Source organism: Aphis gossypii, chromosome 1 (assembly GCF_020184175.1).
Source record: "Aphis gossypii isolate Hap1 chromosome 1, ASM2018417v2, whole genome shotgun sequence".
NCBI classification, from domain to species: Eukaryota; Metazoa; Arthropoda; class Insecta; order Hemiptera; family Aphididae; genus Aphis; species Aphis gossypii.
The window spans coordinates 21,998,538-22,021,560 of NC_065530.1; the positions used below are offsets into that span (position 1 = coordinate 21,998,538).

Sequence of the window (23,023 nt, forward strand, 5' to 3'; positions counted from 1 at the left end):
TTTCTAAGATGTATACTTATAACTTATTATTATTTTCACGAGTAATAATTAGTTCCGAAATAAAACAGTAACCCATCGACCGGAAGTCACTCTCATCTACTGGAACAATATCTTGTTGACAAATTATGGTTGGTGTCACATTGTTGAGACTATAGTTCCTGTATCTCGCAATAGACAACTATTCTTGGGAATCGAACGCATATTGTCTCAACGTGACATCTTTGTGGCCAATAAGTAAGTTAAACCATCGCAAACGTACATTAAAGATGAATAAAAATCATCGCGGAGATCAAACAGCCAATCAATTCCTATTTTACCAAATTAGTTTACCATTGTTCTTTAATTTATTAGTGTTAAAGTATCAAACACAGTCGCTGAGATATATGACGAATTGACAAGTGTTTGTAGGCGATTATAGTCTAGACTTAATGCCAGAAAGATATAAAATATATCGGAGTATAACCAAGAATACTCAACAACATATAAATTTATAAAACAAGTGTTACGTTAAAATTTCACAAAACTACATTTCACAAATAATACTTTTTGGTAAAAATACCTAGCTAATAATTCCTAATCCCCGAATCCTGTGATTTTGCAATGACCATTTTAATAGAAATTGTATAATGTCTCCATCTGTAACAATTTCCTAAAATGTTAAATCATGTTTTGGAATTTCTCAAATTATCACCTCGTTTTAAAGATATAACTTGTCTGTAATAAATACTACTACGAAGAATGAATATAAAAGAATACAATTCCAAAGGTTTTTATCCTGTGCAAATTATAATTATAAAGTATAAAGTTATATTTCTCAAACACTAAACATCGATTTAAATTTATACGAATTATAATATTATTGTTAATTTTTTGATATATATATATATATATATAAACACAAGACATAAGACATGTACCTAACTAGTTTTTTTATACAATATTGTACTATAGTCAAGGACAATATGTAATATTATGTACCTATAATAATTTAAAATTAATATCTTCTACACGTTTTGATATTTATAGTTCTAGTAGTTTGATAAAAATAAGGAGACATGACATAGACAAAATGTATTATTAAAGAGTTCAAAAATTATAAAAATAGATTTTTGAGTAAGTTCTGGTTGAGATACTTCAACTAGTATAATAGTACCTAAACATGAAGTTGAAATCAGTGGTTAATACTTCACCACATATCGTCTGTCCTTGACATTAATTGTATTTATATGTTATGAAATACATCACTTTCATAATTAACTATGAACTCATACTTAAAATGCATTTAGATAAAAAAAAAATTAACTATAATCTTAAGAAAATTACCAGTACATGTTGCTTATTTAATTTTTTAACTTATACTTATTTTGAATGTAAGCAGGTGCTTAATTTATTTGTCAGTTAACTGAATTCAAAATATATTATTATCATCCAATAATTATTTGTTACGATTTATATACTTATTGTATTAAAATACCTATGTAATATACAAATACATACTAAAATATATTTTATAATATTTATTATATATGGTTCCTAGCTATATAATTGCGGAAGAAATACAATAATAATATTACGATAAGAATAAAAACATCTAAACTATGAAGAACCTAACAGTTAATCATAATATTTTGTCACATTACATCTAGATCAAAGTAAATTAATATAAAACTATAATGATTTTGAATACATACTGAAAAAAAATGTAGTAAACCTCAAAGTAATCGACTAACTACATTAAAAAAACGAGCTAATTATAAAAAATATTTGGAATAATTATAGAAGGTATTATTTTTTTTTAGTCCCTATTAATATACATATTCGTTTTCTGTTTTTTAAAGCTAATTGGCAATTAAATGTATTTGAAATTAAATAATTTATATATTTTTTAAATAAAATTGAAGAAAAACCATAGATAATATCATCGACTTAAATATTTATAATAGGGTCATAAATAAAACTATACATTTGTATTTGAAATCAATAAAATTAATTCATTAAGTAATACGTTTATAAAACAGAGATAACGTTGAAGTGTTAAGCGTATTTTCTTTTACAAAAACTAAACATTAGACATATAGAAACGAACATGTACAGACAAAGACCGTAAGTATTTAATTCATTAAACATACAGCAGGAGGAAATACATTTTAACCAAAAAACAAGTTAAGTATAAAATAGATCACCGTAATAGACATATTACATTTAAATTCAATGTTATTTTATTACTAATATTTAATCACAAGAATAATATGAATTTATAATCATAAATGTTTTAAGTCCCTACAAATATATTTTTTAAATTAAAACTAAATTTTTATTTTGATAAATTTATCATGGGGCGTTAATATTAAAATTTGAAGGTAATTTCAAGTAACTATACAGTAATTTTTTTACTAAAAAATACAAAATAGTAAAAATTGTTTGAGATTAAATAGATATTGTACGAATAAATACGCTATGTTATTAAAATTTGAGTTTCAAATGGTCATAATTAAAAATGATGTCCCTCTTTTTGGTATTTTTTTTTTTTTATTATTATTATTATTATTTAAACTTATGAATAATTTTGTAACCGATATTCAAATTTTAGGTATCAAAAAATTCTATACAGTAAAATTTTCAATTTTTGTAATTTTAATAAATTTAGCCAGATACTAATTTTTAAATTTTAAACCTTAAACCTTAAACTTAACAGTTCAATTTTAAATGTATAAAATATTTAATATTTCTACTATTTAAGTAAAGTTTTATGTCAGTAACGTTGGTATTCAATATCATATCAACCAAAAAATCTAATGTAGTGGTGATATATCTTATAGGTACTTAATAATATTCATACCGTATATTCGAATATAACATTAAAATAAAATCGTGACTAATCCATACCCATTCATCTAATGGTTGATATTAACAAATATAATAATATAATTGATATTAGTAGACGGTAATATAAAATATAAAATATAAAATAATTAGATCATAAATTAACGAAATAGTTAAATTCGAATGTTCTGTCTATACATTAGAGTTTAATACCAACGTAAATATTTAAATAAACTTCAACCGATAATTTTTTATTTATAAAATAAAGTAATATTTAAAATTATACATTTCTTCAAATGTATTCCATTACAAATTGATCAAAACTGTTTATCCAAATTTCTATAAATTTAAACATAATATAGCTATTATTAATTAACTGTGATGACAGTAATAAAATTATAATATTTCTAAAATTAGTTTCCATCACATTTTTATTGAATAAACTTTAATATAATATGTATGTTACCAAAAATACTACAATTTTTATCAAACATTTTTTTTCGTTGATTTCGATCATTATACTATAAAAATTAATTAACAATGAATACATAATTACTATACATTATGGTACCTGAACTTTGTTTTATAGGTATTCAATTTTGGTACCCACGATAAAGAAATAAATTAGTGTAATTACATTAACATTATTTAAATTATATTAGCATTGTTTAAATATATAAGTACAATGGAACATCGATAACTCGTTATCGTAAACGATAAATCGTTTGGGGGCGAAAAAAAATTCAAGTTATCGAAAATTTGACTTATAGAATTTCGAGTTATCGAGGTTCTACTGTACCTAATTATCTCAATAGGTTTAGATTGATACAGGTATACGTTTGTATATTTAATAAATTCTAAATTACAGTGTATTATTAAGTATACAAAAAATAATATTTTTAATATTTTGTTTACAATTATAACTTATTAATTTTATAACTCATTTAACTTATTTTAATCTTTATTTTGTCAAACATTTGACTTCATATCAAATAATTTTAAAACGACAAAAATTGAACATATTCATTTATAGTAAAAATATTCATATACCTATATACAGACTATATTACTTGGATCTTAAAATGTATTGTGCAATATATTATAAAAGAAATTAATCATTCGTTTGTTTATACTACATACGTACTCACATTTAAATTTAAATGAACATTATTAGTTTGTGGTGCAAAGTCCCCACACTGCAAAGTACAAACCGATTGTGATATCAATTTAATCAAAATATTCTACCCGGTATTAATTATTATAATTCAAAGAAAAAAATATTTTAACATTTTAAATTTAATTTGATAACCTATATTTTTAATATCTTTATTTTAGATGACGTAAAAAAATCGTAGATCAGTATTTTTATTTTGTAGCCAATATTTATATAGTATATATTAATATATACCTATATCATAATTATTAATGTATAACTGATAAAACAACTTAGTACTTATTTCTTTATAGTAAATATTTCATTTTTATACTACCTAAATAGATAATATATTAAAATAACATTATTAATTGATAATATTATTTTGTATACCTAAAATGATGCGATTATAATAAATAATAATCATCATTTTTTTTTTTTTTTTCATTCAGTAGAATTTTAGAATCCATTAGAATAATATAAATACAATGCAATTAGAAAATATTCTTGAAAATTTGATACAGAATATATTATTGTACCTGTAAAAAAATGGAAACAACTTTTTTTATGAGTATTTGAAGTTAGAATTTTGACAAAATTCAAAATAAAATTTCAAATTATTTTATAATTAAAAATATATAAAAATTGTTCTTTCTGTAGCTAAGTTTTTTATATATAATACGAGTTTCCTTATAAGCATTTCATATTAGAACCATAAAATATAAAAATATATAAAGAATAAAGATTATAATTTTTTTTAAGTTTTAAGTTCCGATTTGAACAAAATACGATAAACAATAGTATGTTAATTATTTTGTTATAATTTATAAATATTATTCGTGAAAACTTAAACTTTTAAGTATTTTAAATAATTATGAATCGTGAACTTTGTTATACATAGTACAATTTTTCATTCATATTAAAATATTAGCTATTCATAGTTACTACGAATCTATTTTTACTGTTGTATGATATTTACATAATATCAACCTACTAAGTATAATGATTGACTTTAATAACTATATGAAAAAAAAAACATTATCACTTGATGATATAAGCTAATAGACTGTTTCTGCTCAAAATCGTTTTTCGTATAATAATAATGATGTATCTTTGAACTTAAATGTAACAAACATAATACAATATTAACCTAATCGACACTTTATATACAGGAGAGTGTTACCAATTTCATATATTTGATGATATTGTACTTTGAAATTTTATTGCAACCAATGCCTGTGGATCTAAAATGTATAACATTTGATTTTGTTTTTAATGAAACCAAAGTGTCCGATACGATTACTTTGAAATACGCTTGGTCATAATATTATGTACAAACGTGTAAAATAATTAGTTCATCATTAACCTTTTATTTCAAAGAGTTCTTTGTTAAAATAAATAAAATTGGATTTCACATATAAATATATTTTATACTTAAATTATTAACACTAAGAACCATCAATTAAATTTGAGATTTGTGTATAATGATAGCCGTTAACTATATTTAATATGATTTTAAACTCAAAATCCTCGAATACTTTACTATTTTATCCTAATGAGTCGTAAACTAGTGGTGACATTAGGATAAGTATTAAAAACGATAATATAGCTTACAAAAAAATGTTTTAAAAAAATCATTACTTAAGTAATACTTTATATGGTAAATTACTATGGCCATCATTACATTATATAGTCAATTGTAAATTGTGTAAGATAATTTATAAGCTAAAATATTTTTTATAGATTAATATTATTTTTTTCAATCGATCCACCATTTATTCAATAAAATGAAATAATGTTCTTAATACATGGTAAATATTAATTAGGGTTATATTATTATACGGATTTCGATTCTTTAGTCTCATAAATTAAGTTAATGATTATTTATTTTATAACGATATACTAATACTTCCAAATTAGTGTATCCATCATCAAGTGAGATGTTAAACAATTAACACACTAATTTACAATTTTTTTTTTAAATACCTTTAGAGCTACACAACTTCATTCAATTCTTATCAATAAACCGTTCCATAACTCAAATAACTTATTTGTTGCAATAATATTGTACCTCAATAATACCCTCTAAATATATTATAAAAATATTTATCTAACATTGCATATGTTTTTGAGTAATATTCAGATAGCAGGTTATAACTTATGAAAATTAATTTAAAAAAACCCTAACCAGCTTATTTTTCTAGATTTGAAGTTTTACATAATGATGTATTTTATATTTAAAAATGTGACTTAGCAAATATGCAAAGTTTATAGATTTATATTGTGTGAAAACTACATATTATAATATAATTTAGTTTCAATAAAAAAAAAAAAAAAAAAATCGTAATATTTAAAATTTAAATAATATTTACGACTATAAGGTGAATTAATAAATTATTTTTTTCAACGTTATCAATATGAGCTCCAAAAAATTCAAAACTATGAAAAGAAAAACCAGCAATACTTGTAGTTATAATATTTTTAGATTCTGTGCAGCAAAGCTATTTTTATATTTGTTAAACATTTTTAATGAACATGGTGAAAAAAGGAACTTATTATTAATTACAATATAATAATATTATAACTCAACGTTTTATAAAATAATTGTGTAAGTAGTACAATACAATTAAAAATCTATTAATAAGTACAAATGTTATAATGCAATAGTAATACACTTTCATTATTATTATATTCAAATACCGTGAAACAAAAAAATAAAATAAAAAAAAGTCCATTAATAATACAAAAATGATGGCGTTTGACCATGACGTGTGGCCATGTCACAATAATTAAGACTTAATTTTAACATATCAAACAATGGAATGAAGATATTAATAATACAGTCTAAGGACACCGATCAGACAACTGCAGTATACCTTTACATTATATAATTAATTTGATTTAATTTATACTGTAAAATATAAAGAACAAGACGTTAAAATCAGTCTGACTCTGCTATGCGGACGAACATTTTGGGTTTGTATTCTCGACCGGATTAGACGAGTGTCCGCAACGTCCCGCGTAGCCCATGTCCACAAAATGCTTTACGACGTCGGCCAAGTATTCGGTCGCCACGTCGCCGCCCAGCGCCAGAAAGTACTCCACCGGGTCGTCGCTGGTCATCGACGTTTCCAACGTTAGGTCGCTCCTGTCGCGCAGGACGAACGGCAGGACGAACGCGGCGGTCGCCAGACCGCCGACGGCGACCTCGCCCAGCTCGGCGTCGATTTCGGCGCGACACGGGACGCGTACGCCGGGCGACACGGACCCAGCCAGTGCGACGCAGTACGCGTCCAGCAAGTCGTCCCAGTGAGCCTCGCGCACCGGCTGCGTGGTGGACATGTACAGAAACGACGACAGATCGAGCGCCGGCGATCCGTAGTGTAGCGTCGAATAGTCTATGGCCGTAGCGTCGAACGGACGTCTGTGCTCGTCGTACTGGAACAACAGCGTGTCGCGGTACCAATTGCCGTGACATATGACGGACAGTGGTTCCCGGGCGTCGAGCGTCCGCATCAGCACCGTCTGAGCGTCGTCGAACAACTCGCCCAATCGTCCGATGTGCTCGTGGTTCCGGTACCTGTCACCGTCCCGTTTCAGTAGCCGGTCCATCCCTCGTTTACCGCACTTTTTAAACAGGTCGTTCTGGGCCATCCAATGCCCGTCCACGTCCATGTGCGTGTCGAAAACGTTTTTCATGATATCGCGAATTTTCGAAGTGTCTCTGTGCTTGGCGTTGTACGACAGTCCGTGAAACCTGAAAGTTTAAAGAAATCAATTTAACGAAAATTATTGTTAACGATTGAATATTATAGTGGTTACAAACTGAGTATTAGTACACGTAGTTTGTCCGTAAGATACTTATACTATTTACAAGCTCGTAAAATATCGACGTTCGATTTTCACGGTCAAAGTAAAAATGTAACGATGTAAATCACCAGAGTCGTGCCTGTCCGTTATTTGTATCGACCAAATGTTAAATAAATTCTGCAGGAAAAAACTCGATCTTTAATGCGGAAACAAGAGTAATGGTTGAGTTGAAATCTTTGTTGTTTAACTTAACTAATTCAATCGACAGTTGAAATAACTTGGCTATAATTGTTCGGTTGATTCATAGTCTATCGAGTTAAAATTAAATTGTTATGAAATATTTGGTTTTAACGGTTCTATTTGTTTATTACTTTACACACCATTTTAAATATAAATAATCCGATACAATAACAACAGTATCTGTTATTGTTTCTTCATAAAATAATATTATATTATGTGTATTTAAGTGCAAAACGTATCTAGTAATTGAAAATGTTGATATTTCTAACTTAATGATCTTGTGTTCGTTTAACTTGACTTTTGAGTCAATTATATTCAATAACTTGCTCACCAATGACTATTTTGATATTATACACCCATCTTTTACTAAGCTAAAAATTAATTTTTTTTCGGTTTCAATCATGTGATTCAATTTATATTCATAGTATTATTGTAATTACAATCAAGTTTTGAACATTGAATTTGTTTCAATTTTATTTAATAACAATATTATATATATTTTTATAATAATTATGTGTTGTGTTTAGATAATATAATTTACAATATATCGTTTAAATGAAACAAAATAAAAATAAAGATATAAAATATAAGAGTTCTGAGTTTGTGTATTCACATCCCACCGATTAGCTGATAACTTGTTATGGACGTGAAGGTGGATTGATAAAAAGTTCATAGTAACAAAGTTATGTTTAACATCAAAGATTGTAAATAATTCAAAATTTGGTTACCTGTCAATGGTCAAACCTATAGTATTGAAATTAATATTTGATTTTTTTTTTTAATTTAAGAAACTTCTCAAAACATTACTATTGGCCAGATCTTTGAAATAACTCTAATGGAAATTTCTCATTATGATCGAAATAGTGATAATCTTTACTGATTATGTTAATAGTCAGATTTCTGTATGTTTTTTTTTCTTATTTTATTTATAACTTAAACTTAAATTGCAAAAAAAAAAATTTTAAGAACTGAATAAAAAATTCAGCTTAAAAAATATTTCAGATAAACTTACTTTGCTAATGTCTGAAGTGCAATTGTTAAATGATCAATATCCAGAAACACTTTCTCGTTACTTGAACAATATGAGTATCCTAGAGTGTTAATATTTTCTATAACAATTAAATCATTTGTCACCAATTCACTACAATTATTACGACCATAAAAAAAACGTGGTAAAAATAGAGTATTTGAATCATTAACTATTGGTCCTCGGCACTCTAATAAAAACGGTATGATTTTTTTGTAAAAAAATAATTCATTATAAAACAAAACGTCACATCCAAAACATCCACGCAGTACCGAGTCTTGAATTTTTATCTTGATCATAATATTATAATCTGCTCCGTCCGAAGTCAAAACGCTACAAAATATTCTTTGATACCACCATTCATCCATATCAGTCATACATTTATATAATTTGAACGACACTAAGTTACAATTTTTACCAAACGCACCTCCACCTACAATTGTATTTAATTCATTTTCTACCTGCAAACGTTCCATAGCTAATAATTGTATGGTTTGTCGCAATTTAATACGACTTATTTATTTGTTATTTAATCGAATACTAATATTTATGTACAATGTACAATCGAATAATAATTTCATTACAGTATATTATCTCAAAACCCAGCCTTCTAAAGTACTTATTACTTCACTTATTAACATTTTAATCTATAGCATACTAACAGATATCAAAAATATTAGTTTATTGAGTCTTTTTTTTATTATTTGTAATTACAGTGTATGTCATTGTGAATGTATGAATAAATGTAAATTCTATACGATAATATTGTATTTTTTAGTTTTTAAAAATAACTGTATAAATAACAACATGTTTTAAATTGTATTTATGTCTGTTAGATTTAAAATATTTTATTTTAAGAACTAAATACTGAATATACTTATATACCGTAAGAATAGAAATTACTATTAATTTATTTATCATAAAGAAATTATATCTCTAAATATTTTATCATCATTTTCATCATTTTTTTCTTTTTTAAGAATAATTTATAAATATGAATAGTTTCTCATTTTATATATTAAAATGTTGGTGATATATAACTTGAATATTAACTAATATCGTGTATTGGTCGAAATTCAACCATAAAAACCATTTTAATTGTAAAATAAACATGTTCTAAAATATTGCATTAATTATTGCATACACAGTTTAGCATTAGTATTTATACTGCTATGTTAATTCATAAAAATAATTTATATGGGAAAATAGGTATTTCGTATTTTTGTTTTAAAGTCTATAATCTACAAATATAAGGATAATTATTTAAAATTTGAATGACAAACAATATATACCTATTATTTTCTTCAATTATACAAATTGTTAGTTAAATGTTTTTTTTTATAATTCTTGCAAATAATTATTTAACTTCTCCGATTAAAATTTTTTTTAGTTATATAATAATTTTCAGATGGTGATACTAGTTTATTCTTATTTTCGTATTTAATTTGACTTGACAACAGCGTATGTACACATTTTTTTTTTTTATATATAAATCTTATCTATTTTATCGTTCCAATGTAAATATCAATTTTCACGTAGAATTTGGTAGCTATTAACTTAAGTTATTTATACAAAAAAAAATTTTTGGCACATTAATAGATAGATTTTAAATATTAGATATTGATAAATGATATAATGCACTCATTGTTTAACAATATTTGTATTAAGGAAAATTAAAGTTTAAACATTTTGTCAGATATTTATAACATTTGATATTTTATTGAAACCAGCGGACGGCAATACAAATTAAGAAACATAAAGTAAGATAAAAACAGTATAAAATCAAATGTTTCACAGCCAAATAATATAAATTAGATTAAAATATATTTTAAAAGAAATTAAATTCAAATTCAAACAAAATTATATATTAACAAACAAATTAACTGATGGCATTGTATTTTATAAATATAATAAATAATAATAGTTATATAAGAATGAAGTATAAGGTATAACCGTTGTACATTACGTCATAGAATACAATAATATGATACATCGTTTATTATACAATATGTAATTATAATTATCAATTAACAATAATATTGAATACAAATTATTAGAATACGCAATAATAAATTAAATTCAAATAATGTTTAATGAAAAAAAAAGTAAATAAATTATAAGTATAAAATACAGACATGTTATATAAATGTATGTATACAAATCTTAATTTCTTAGTTATAATTATTAGTATTTATTGATTAATTTTAAAGATACAAATATATCAAAGTAGTAAAAGTGATAAAATAATGCCTAGATATATTTATGTTGTATAAAAATGTGATATAATAATTTATTGTTAGGTTATTTTTCTGTACACATTTGCACCTGAAAAACTAAGTATAATACATAAATTATGTATACACTATCTTATTGAATTTTAAAGTGAATAGTTTTTATTAAAAATACAATCACTGTGCTTTTGCTCATAAAATAATGATACATATCCGTAAAAAATATTAATTAAAAATAGATTTGAACGATAATTCAACCATTTTGTTAATGGACCGTAGAAATACAAAATGTAAATATTTTGATAATAATAATTATCAGAACGTAAAAATCTTATAATGTTATATACGAAAAATTATTCTGAATAGAGATGGTCTAGTATAGCCCATATTTCATAGGATATTTTATAATATATTTTTAAAATAATACTTATTTATTTGTTAATGTTTGGTTTTCATGGCAACTGTAATAATTGTAACCTTTTTTTTTGTATCTTTTCCAAATTAATTCGTCATTCCGGTATATAATGTAAAAACTGAATTATACTTATTTAGGTCACTTTTAGAAGTTATAATTCTGATTGTTGATAATCGATTTCGACACATTTGAAATCTCTGCTACATGGCTCTGGTGGGTGGTTCAATTAATCTCCATGTATAATAATCTCCATTATTTATTAACAATATTAAATTCTTAATAATTTAAGAATTTATATATCATACTACTACTACTATAATTATATACAGTAATAATAGCAAATAATAAAAAAAAGCCTCTAAAAATTGTTATGATATTATATTATATATTTATATATTTATTTTTTTATGATTATGCACATCATTGTTTTGAGTTTTTTTTAATGTTATATTAAATCAAAAATAACAAAAAGGTATATGAAATTAGAAGAAAAAAATTGAAAATCAATATTTTATCGTACATTGTTTAAGGTTTTTAAAAATATTTTAAATACCACGTTAAAATGTTGGGTATATACGTATGTATATACATATATATTTTTATATGGTTTGGCCTTGTATATTTAAAGTTTATAAAAATTATTCTAATACTTTTTACCCTGCAAGTACTTTACAAGGCTGTGTATAAGCCATGTCGATCATGTGCTGTACCAGGTCGGCTATACACTCGGTGCCCTCATCACCGCCCAACGCCAAAAAGTATTCCACCGGGTCGTCGCTGTTCGCAATCGAGTCTAACAACGGGTCGCTGTTGTCCCGCAGTTTGTAACACAATATGAACGACGCGCTGGCGAATCCGACGACGGCGGAAGCGGCCATCTCGGCGTCAAGTGCGGCGCGATCCGGGACAAAGACGCCGGAAGGAACTGCGGCCGCGAGAGCGGCACAGTACGCGTCCAACAATTCGTCCCAGTGCGTCCGGCGCGTTCGCTGCGCGGTGGTCGCGTACAGGAACAACGATAGGTCCAGCGCGGGCGACCCGTAGCGCATGTCGAAGAAGTCCATGATGAGCGCGTCGAACGGACATCCGCACTCGTCGTACTGGAACATCACGGACCCGTGGCAATAATCGCCGTGGCACAGGACGGACAGCGGTTCGCGGACGCTCAACGCCAACCGCAGCGTGCTCGCAGTGTCGTCGAACAGCTCGTTCAACCGTCGCAACTGGTCGTGATCCCGATACCGTTCACCGCTGCGCTCCAGCAGTCGATCCACGCCGCGTTTGCCTATCCTCTTCAACAGATCGTTCTGTGCCATCCAGTGACCGTTACCGTCGAACTGTAGGTCGTGCACGTCGGCGACGATGTCGCGAAATCTGTTGGCGTTTTTGTGTTTGGCTATGTACGATAGTCCGTGAAACCTGTGCAAAAAACAAAAATTAATCAGTATTATCGAATTTCAAACATTCGTCGTTAACGCAAAGTCCGTCCTGTCATGACCAAATAGTTGATCCGACTCTGCAGATGGAATGCGGTCGGTAAACGATACCACGATCACGGCAGCGGATCGGCAAAAGGCTGTTCACGAAACGACAGGATGACGTTTTAAATCGGGTTAACTCTTATCACTTTTCGTACATATTTCGATATGAGTACTTGAGACATTACAAAAGTGGTCGAGACAGTAGTGGATATTATTCGATTGTTTGGTATACCTATTTTCGAATTTAACGGCCGTTTGTCGTTACTCTATGCGATTGCTTGCTGTTAATATTTATTAATGTACGTAATATCCGTATTATTATCATTGAACTATAATATGATTATTATATTATATTATTTTACTATCAGTATTCGTGATACCTATATGAACAAAATACACGATTTATGTAGAACAAAAAGTTCTATATGGTGCATAATGGTGCATAGTTATTAATTAAAACTACAACATCATTAAAGTATAAAATTAATATGCATCTTTAGACGCTGTGGCGATAAGAGAGCATATAGTACACGTAATAGTCTTCTTAATCATTTTGACGTTTTCAAAAACAAGTATATTATAATATGATTTTAATAATTGTGTGATAAAAATGACCTCTTAGAAATATGAAATGTGTAATGTATAATAATATCAAATACTTAATTGATGGGTTTATTTCTTATTTCTTAAGAAAAAAATTATTATTAATTGAATTTGAATCTGCTTATTTTTCATAGGGAAGATACCTAATAATTTTATTTTAACTTTTATATTTATAAGTACTTAATTTTTGTCACATACCGTTGAGTGGGATTGTCTATAGTAGTTAAAAAATTATACCTATATGTATGTTTTTTATAATTTAAATCATATATTATTATAGTAAATAATAGAATTAAATTTTAAAATTCATAATCTAATTTATTTCATTTACACCTTATATTTATTTTATTCTAAAATCAAGTCAACTTACTTTGCAATAGCCTGAAGTGCAATAATTAAATGATCCTTATCTATGAACAGCTGTTCTTCGCTAAAGCGGTAGCCTAAGGTATTAACATTTTCGAAAACAATAAGATCCTCTTCCGCTAACTCACCTCCTTTGTTACGGCCATAAAAAAACCGTGGTAATGATAAAGCATTTACATTATTTACCAAAGGACCACGACACTCTAAAAAGAATGGGATGATATATTCATAAAAGTATAATTCATTATGAAATAGTACATCGCATTCAAAACTGTCACGTATCATTTTATCTCGATTTTTTAATTTGATCAAAACTGAGTAATAGCTATCGTCTGATGTGACGATATCCCCAAATATTGCATTATATTTCCACTCCTTTTTTTCAATAATATCATTATACACTTTGAACGACACTAAGTTACAATTTTTACCGAACGCACCTTCAGCCACGATGGCTTTTATTTCAGTTTTAATAAATTGTTCCATAACTTTTAAATTTAATACACTCTTTCAAAGTGTTATACGTTGTCTTAAGTGTAATACTAATTATTATTTTAATGATTTTCAATGTGTAATAAAATATATTATCTCACTATTCCACTCGTAAATCAAATCCACCAATTCCTTTTTATGTTTCACTTTATCAGTCTGATAAAGTCTTATCGAGTTAAATAAACAAAATTGACAATAACAAACTTCTCAACACCTACAAAAAACACATGATAAATATAAGTTTATGCGTTATGAAAATAATTCATTATAATTTTATTAATGAATATTTTTTTTAAATAATTATCGTTTAGGAATATAAAATTAAAAAATGATAACTATATTCTTATTTGTTCAGTTTCAAATATATTCATGTACATGGTTTTTATAAATCTATTAAGATTTTCAATTATTTTAACATTTATTTGAAGTCTAAAAATATATGATAAAATATTATCTAATATCTATAATATCTGTTCATACAGAAATACTCAAGTACATAATTATTATATGAATTTAACCTAACCATTGATACACATTATAATGTCCTGTATTTTCTTACATCTCAAATATGAATAGGATTGATACACAGTTTTTTAACACTAAATACAAATTTTAACGACATAATTAGAAAAACAATAAAGTATAATATATTAATGTGATTATAAGTACTTCATACAACAATTAAAAAACAATAATAAAAATATCGAAAATGCAGAATGTACAACTTTTTTCTATAGATATTTAAAAACCAAACATTTACATAATTTAATATTCAAACATAAGGTAACAATTTTAGTTATTTAGTTTTAATTAAATAATGTAATTTGTAGGAACTGAAACTCTTTGCAAATTCTATAAACTATAATTTAGTATTTACTCTAAATAATGGACTTTAACGAATATTAAAATTAATTTAAATCATTTATTTATACTACGAATCTTGCAGTTGTATGGTGCGTTGGTATTGACTTATAATTGAATAATAGCTAACTTGTATTATTATAATATATTTATATGTTATTTGTTTTTGACAAAATTAGTTCAACCTACATTAGTTGCAAATACCAAATTAAACTTCATTAGAAATTAGGACAAATGTCTCTGCTGGGCACATAGAAAACTTTTCATCAAATTTAAATTTTATAAGCCGGTACATTAATTTATCAATTATCATTGAATTAAAATTCAATACATTCATTGACTAATACAATTATTTACTCATTGTCGAGATACACTCACCACTTACTATACATCAGAAAAGAAAGCAAATATTTTGCAATTACAAGGATAAAAAATAATAATAAATAATAACCTATTAAAAATACGTCATTTACTCATATTGTTTCCAACTTGTAAAATACGGAAATAAATATAAATATACGTTCAGCAGTATAACTTTAGTTTTATAAGTCTTATTATAAAAGTCTGCCCATTATCTTAAACAATATCAATTTACTAATTTAAAAAGACTTATATAAACGCTATCAAATTGACATAAATTTAGTGAAATAAAAATATAAAAAATACATTTTTGCCAAGATGTATTATATTTTTATTTTATTAAATAAAATTACTTTGTTGTAATGGAATTAAATGCAAAGCCACAAAGATTTGATTTAAAAAGTACATACGAATTTATACGATCGGGTTAAGTTTTATTTTATTTCAATGGATTAAATATACCTACCTATTATTAATAAGTTATATGTGAGTTTAATTTTGGGGCTTATATGAATAATTACGCCTATAAAAAACTAAATAAAAGGTATTGTGTAACGACTGTAACGTTAACTATGTAATACCTACAAAATTTGTAATTTTTTCAACTTTAAAATAACTAAAAATACGTACTTTTATGTATATTAAATAAGTGAAAATTGCAAATCTTCCATTATTTTTGGTATTGCTGGCACCAGTTTTTTTCTAGCATTATAAATATTTCGTCAAACTAGTGATACATCATAAGTAATAATGGTTTGTAAATTAGATACATTTTCAGAAATATCTGTTCATAATATCTTACTTGGTTTAGTATACATATTTTGCGTGGCTTTTCGTGTTCAGTATTTCATTTATAATTTTAACTATTTGTACAATATTTTCTAAAGATGTATACACTTTTGCAGTGCAAGTTCTGATAGTATAACGCTGTTATATTGAACAACTGTTAATTTCATTAACTTTTCGATAAATATTAAATTTGTAAGTAATACAAATTTTTGTCTATGGTAAATAATCATTTACCCAATATTTATATCCATTACTGAAATGTGAACACATATGCGGTTAATATTGGACATTGGACTAACTGTGTCTATCACGATATCGATGTTCAATATTGTACGATATTTCAACAATAAATTGAACATATTTATTAGATAGTAACACACATCGTCTCTACTTATTACTAGTAGAACATAACCACCATAATATGATATCGGGTACACGCTGGTATTATTAAGTAGTATAGCTAATGATATCAGTAAATTGATCAGCTGGTAAATTCCAACAATAAATTGAAGTTGAAAGTGTGGTGTGGATTCCATATTCCAGTTAATGTATTGTAGTGGCGCAAATTACACAAGCATTTAAATGTATTTATTAATTTTTGGTGGCGTAAATTATGCACTGATGGAAATAATATACGGGATATATTTTATTCCTGCTGTATAAATAATAAAAGTAAAAAATATTATTAAACCAGTTATCGCTCATAAGCAATACTCAAATTATACACATTTAATCGTTACTCCAAAACGTACTGATTACTATGATGCAAGCATTTCAAAACATACTAATATTAGATAAAAATTGAACAAGGATGTAAATATAGCTTAAAAAAGAACAGAATGTAAAAAAAAAAAACCGAATCTTTCTATCAAAGCAAATCGTATTATAATAATATGATGTGATACATCAGGGTGACATTTCGGCTTACGTTGTGTCCAAATAGTGTTGTACGATGTCGGCCACCCGATCAGTGGCCCGTTCGCCACCGTACGACAATAGAAACTTCAACGCGTCATTGTCCCTTACGTCGACGACCTTCAATAGATCGATCTGTTTCTGTTCCTCCAACATTATGCGCAGGAAGAACGACACGTGTTCCAACCCGTAGAACTATTCTGGCTTTTTTTGAACTATTTATAGACGATTGAAATTTTCGATTTTTCTGAGAATTTTTTTTTTAAGTATCATGTGAAATATTCGTTTTTGTTGAGTTTTTTTTTAAACATCGATTTATTTATTATGGTTAAGTCAAAATCCTTGAAAATTTAGTACGAAGTTCTAAATAAGTTATTCTTATAGTGATTAAAAAATTATAACAATACGTATGCATATATTTTTTTTACTAGCGTTTGAAGTTCAAATATTGACAAAAATTCATCAAAATGAATATTTGCAAATTATTTTGAAGTTATAATTTTTATAAAAAAATTTGTACGAGTAGCTAAGAGTTGAAAATTTAATACTTGATTTTCCCATAAATTTGGCTTACAATAATTTTAAAAGAACTGAAATCTTAGGGCATTCAAGTCATTAAAACATAAACCACCTTTTTCTCCACCCACTGGATAATATATTCTAGGCTGACAAACTATCTTTGTTCAATATGTATATTGTAGATTCTACAATACCGTTCCAATTATATATCAAATTTCACCTAAAAAATATTAGCTGGGGTTAAAAAAAATGTTTTTGCATATTAATAGATAAATTTGAAATACTAGATAGGTATTAATAATTAATGATAGTATACTTATTGCTTAACAATATTTGTATTAAGAAAAATTAAGGTTTATACATTTTATCTGATATTTAATAACATTTGATATCTTATTGAAATCAGCGGACAGCAATACAAATAAAGAAAGTAATAGATAAAATAAAACATTTCACAGCCAATTATTATAAATTAAAATAGAATATACTTTATAAGAAATTAAATTCAAATTCAAATAAAATTATATACTATTATACTAACAAAGAAATTAACCGATGAAATTGTATTTTATCTCTCTATATAAAAATGAATCCCTATTTCCCTTCGTCACGACATCAGGTGTGAACGGCTGAACCGATTTCGCTAATTCTTTTTTTGTTGTGTTCGTAATTATCAGGACAAGGTTCTAATTAAAAAGAAATTAAGAAAGTTGTACGAAAAATAAAAAAAAAATTTAAATACCTACCGATTTTTTTATTATTATTATTATTTTATTTTCGATAACCATGGTAACAATTTTTTTATATAATCTAAGAACTGATTTATATTTATTTAAATCACTTTTAGAAGTTTAATTCTGATTTTTGAAAATCGATTTTGACACATTTGAAATTTCTGCTACTTGGCGCTGATGGGTGATTCAATTGAAGGATATATTAATCTCCAACATTTTGAATGTTTTTCATAAACAATATAATATAATTGATAATTTAAGAATCTATGTATCAAACTACTTCTATATAGTTATATACAGAAATAACAGATAATATTATAGAAGTCTCAAATTATCATTATTATATATATTTACATATTTATTTTTTAAGACTGTGCACATCATTGTTTAGAATTATTTTTATTATTTATTTTTTATTTTTATTATTATTTTTTTTGTTATATTAAATTAAAAATAATAAAAAGTTAAATTAGAAAAAAAAATGAAAATCTATATATTTTTATTATATATTTTTTAAAGCTGTTTTAAATATTTTAAATACCACGTTTAAATATAGATTTTTTTAAAGGGTGTAACCGTTTATATTAAAAGTTTTTAAAAATGAACCTTTTTACCCTAGGGCTTTACAAGGCTGAGTGTAGGCCATGTCAATCATGTGCTGTACCATGTCGGCAATACACTCGGTGACCGCATCACCGCCCAACGCCAAAAAGTATTCCACAGGGTCGTCGTCGGCCACCATTGAGTCCAACAACGGATCGCTGTAGTCCCGCAGCTTGTAACACAACATAAAGGACGCGGTCGCGAAACCGACTATAGCACACTCGGCCATTTCGGCGTCCAGTTCGGCGCGATCCGGGACACGGACGCCGGGCGGGACGGCAGCCGCGAGCGAGGCACAGTACGCGTCCAACAGTTCGTCCCAGTGCGTCTGACGAGTTCGTTGCGAGGTGGTCTTGTACAGGAACAACGACAGGTCCAGTGCGGGCGACCCGTAACGTATGTTGAAGAAGTCCATGATGAGCGCGTCGAACGGACATCCGCACTCGTCGTACTGGAACATCACGGACCCGTGGCAATACTCGCCGTGGCACAGGACGGACAGCGGTTCGCGGTCGCTCAACGCCAACCGCAGCGTGCCCTCCGCGTCGTCGAACAACTCGTTCAACCGACGCAACTGCTCGTGATCCCAATACTGTTCACCGCTGCGCTCCAACAGTCGATCCACGCCGCGTTTGCCTATCCTCTTCAACAGATCGTTCTGTGCCATCCAGGGACCGTTAACGTCGAACTGCACGTCGTACACGTCGGCGACGATGTCGCGAAATCTGTCGGCATTTTTGTGTTTGGCTATGTACGAAAGCCCGTGAAACCTGTGCGCAAAACAAAAAGAAATCTATACTATCGAATTTTAAACATTTGTCGTTAATATCCGCGTATTCTTATTTATTTTACTATCAGTACCGTGATATATAAACAAAATACACAATTTGTTATCATCAAATACAAAAAAAGTTCTGACGTGGCGTACAGTAGCAGATAGCCATATAGTTATTACTTAAAACTAACACATTATTGTAGAATAATATTGATATGCAAGAGAGAAAGCAAAGAATACACAAAATAGTCTTCTCTGTAATTTTGACGTTTTCAAAAACGAGTTTATTATAATATGGTTTTATAACCTAACAATGTGATATAGATGACCTCTTAAAAATAATCAAATGGGTAGTGTAACAATATCAAATGCCTAATTAATGAGTTTATTTCTTATTTCAAGAGAAAAAAATTTATTTTTTTATTAATTTATTAATTAAATTCAAATCTGCATGTTTTTTGTATGCTAAATAGATTAGAACCTAATAATTCTAAAAAATAATATACAATTTGAAATCATTAAACAGAAATAGTTAATACAGTACGTCAGTACAGTAGTTTCAATAAAAATTTATACTTATGTTTGATATACATGCAATATGCATGTTTTTAATAATTTTAATCATATTATAATAAATTATAGACTTAAATTTTAAAATTAATAATCGAATTTATTTACACCTAATATTTATTTATACTATACTAAAATCAAGTCAACTTACTTTGCAATAGCCTGAAGTGCAATGATTAAATGATCCTTATCCATGAATAGCTGCTCTTCATTAAAACGGTAGCCTAAAATATTATCATTTTCGAAAACTATAAGATCCTTTTCCGCTAACTCGCCTCCTTTGTTACGGCCATAAAAAAACCGCGGTAATGATAAAGCATTTTCATTATTTACCAAAGGACCACGACACTTTAATAAGAATGGAATGATATATTCAAAAAAGTATAATTCATTATGAAATAATCTATCGCATTCAGAACTTTCACGTATTATTTGATCTCGATTTTTTAACTTAATCAAAACGGAATAATAACTATCATCCGATGTGACCATATCGCCATATATTGTATTATACTTCCACTCCTTTTTTTCAATATCATTATACACTTTTAATGACACTAAGTTACAATTTTTACCAAACGCACCTTCAGCCACGATAGCCTTTATTTCTGTTTTAATAAATTGTTCCATAACTTTTAGTTTTGAATAAACTTTTCAACAGTGTCATACGTCGTTTTAAGTAATATACTAATTTTACTAATGATTCTCAGTATGTAACAAAATATATATTTCACTATTCTATTACACTCATAAATAAAATCCACCAATTACTTTTTATGTTTCACCTTATCAGTTGATAAATACGATTATTAAGTCTTATCGAGTTAAATAAACAAAATTGTCACTAAAAAAACTTCTCAACACTTGCAAAAAAACACTTGATAAATATATGTTTATACGTTTTGAGAATAATTCACTATCATTTTATTGGAGTATACTTTAGTTTAATATTATATCATATTTTTTTTCTTAATTTTTTTGGAGTAATTCTGATTTTTATTATTTTTTTGAATAATTATCGTTTAGGAATACAAAATTTAATAAAAAATATTTATAAAATAAGTTTTGATTATAAAATATCCATGCCTTATATAAATCTATTATGATCTTCAACCATTTAAATTATCTCGAGTATACGGGTATACGGGTCGTGTACATGTATGTATAGTAAGTAATTAATAGTGAGTAAATGTGATTGTGTACTGTGTATAAATAAATAGCGATGCGCTCCCAACCATGTACGGATATATCAATAATCCATTACACAACTAATAAATGTTTTGATCAAAAGTATCAATCTATTATGTGTATTATATAGTACCAATTTAAATTTCTTTAAAATATATTTAAATTTACCATAAATCACGATATTTTTTAACCTTCTAAAATTCTTGATATTTAAAATTTAAATACAGTATTATTTTAATCTCATTCAAATAAAGACATTGATATGTTTAATTTTTTAAATCATCTGCTTTAAAATTAATATTCAAAAAGCAAGTTTATATCGCCACAAAATACTCAAATACTATAAAAACTAAGTAATTTAAAATAGTATGATACATAATAAGCAATATAACAAAGATTCCAAAAAATACAATTTAAATAAACATATAAATGCTAATTTGGACAGGCATAATTGATGAATTACCTTACTAGCTATATAATATAACTTGTAAATATTCCATAAATATATTATATGTTACATAGTACAATTATATATTTTTATATTATACAATGTATTGTTTAACTATTTATAAAAATCACAACCTGTGGTCATAATCGATATCATTCAGTTATACAGACTAGACACTAGTAATACAATAGTATAAACGTTTAGCCACATTTTATGAGCTCTCTATTTGTATACAATCCAGTGCTTGAAGAGTAAAATAATATAATATATATATATATATACAGAGTTTTTATTTCAATGTTACTAAAAAATATAAAATATAAGTAGGCGACCAAACGCACACACATCATTTTAGAGTGGTACAATAATCATATTGTAGAGTATGTGATATTATATTATCATGTTATGTTGTATTGCGTAATGTAATTATTACATTAATAAATTTTTGATTTTGAGTTAATCGATTAAATTTATTTATTTACGATGATAGATTATTTATTTATCATTCTATTATTATATACTTTAAGATAATTTAAAATGCCTCAATTTTCTCCTTTGAATGTAGCTCCTTGGTATAGAAAATTTTATCAAATTAGTACTTATTTTAGAGGTAAGGACGT

General features: G+C 26.8%; 3 protein-coding genes across 5 annotated transcripts in view; all 3 read right to left on the reverse strand.

The window, feature by feature from the left end:
• Nucleotides 1–6,592: 6,592 nt before the first annotated feature.
• On the reverse strand, nucleotides 6,593–9,645 carry LOC114127221 (uncharacterized). Its single transcript, XM_027991405.2, has 2 exons — nucleotides 9,039–9,645; nucleotides 6,593–7,733 (listed from the first exon to the last, which is right to left on the reverse strand). Exons 1-2 carry the CDS (start codon nucleotides 9,527–9,529, stop codon nucleotides 6,932–6,934), a joined length of 1,293 nt encoding a protein of 430 aa, XP_027847206.2. The 5' UTR covers nucleotides 9,530–9,645; the 3' UTR covers nucleotides 6,593–6,931.
• A 1,618-nt stretch (nucleotides 9,646–11,263) lies between these two features.
• Nucleotides 11,264–23,023, reverse strand: part of LOC114127215 (uncharacterized) — a 106,779-nt gene continuing 95,019 nt past the window's right edge. For 2 of the 3 annotated variants that reach the window (XM_050198522.1, XM_050198521.1), the window contains one exon: nucleotides 11,264–13,118. In XM_050198522.1, coding sequence (XP_050054479.1) covers nucleotides 12,353–13,118 — 766 coding nt within the window. In that variant the 3' untranslated portion in view covers nucleotides 11,264–12,352. Of the gene's footprint in view, nucleotides 13,119–14,153; nucleotides 14,833–23,023 lie in introns of those variants that run through there. The other variant, XM_027991396.2, reaches the window with a different exon arrangement.
• On the reverse strand, nucleotides 18,262–21,499 carry LOC114127216 (uncharacterized). Its single transcript, XM_027991397.2, has 2 exons — nucleotides 20,919–21,499; nucleotides 18,262–20,192 (listed from the first exon to the last, which is right to left on the reverse strand). The coding sequence occupies exons 1-2, from the start codon at nucleotides 21,395–21,397 to the stop codon at nucleotides 19,430–19,432; spliced, it is 1,242 nt and encodes a 413-aa protein (XP_027847198.2). The 5' UTR covers nucleotides 21,398–21,499; the 3' UTR covers nucleotides 18,262–19,429.

Coding starts and splice junctions, on each gene's coding strand:
- LOC114127221 (XM_027991405.2), bottom strand. CDS start 9,529: ATGGAACGTTTGCAGGTAGAAAATGAATTAAATACAATTGTAGGTGGA. Junction 7,734..9,038: donor GCACTTCAGACATTAGCAAA/GTAAGTTTATCT, acceptor TTAAACTTTCAG/GTTTCACGGACTGTCGTACA.
- LOC114127216 (XM_027991397.2), bottom strand. CDS start 21,397: ATGGAACAATTTATTAAAACAGAAATAAAGGCTATCGTGGCTGAAGGT. Junction 20,193..20,918: donor GCACTTCAGGCTATTGCAAA/GTAAGTTGACTT, acceptor TTTTGCGCACAG/GTTTCACGGGCTTTCGTACA.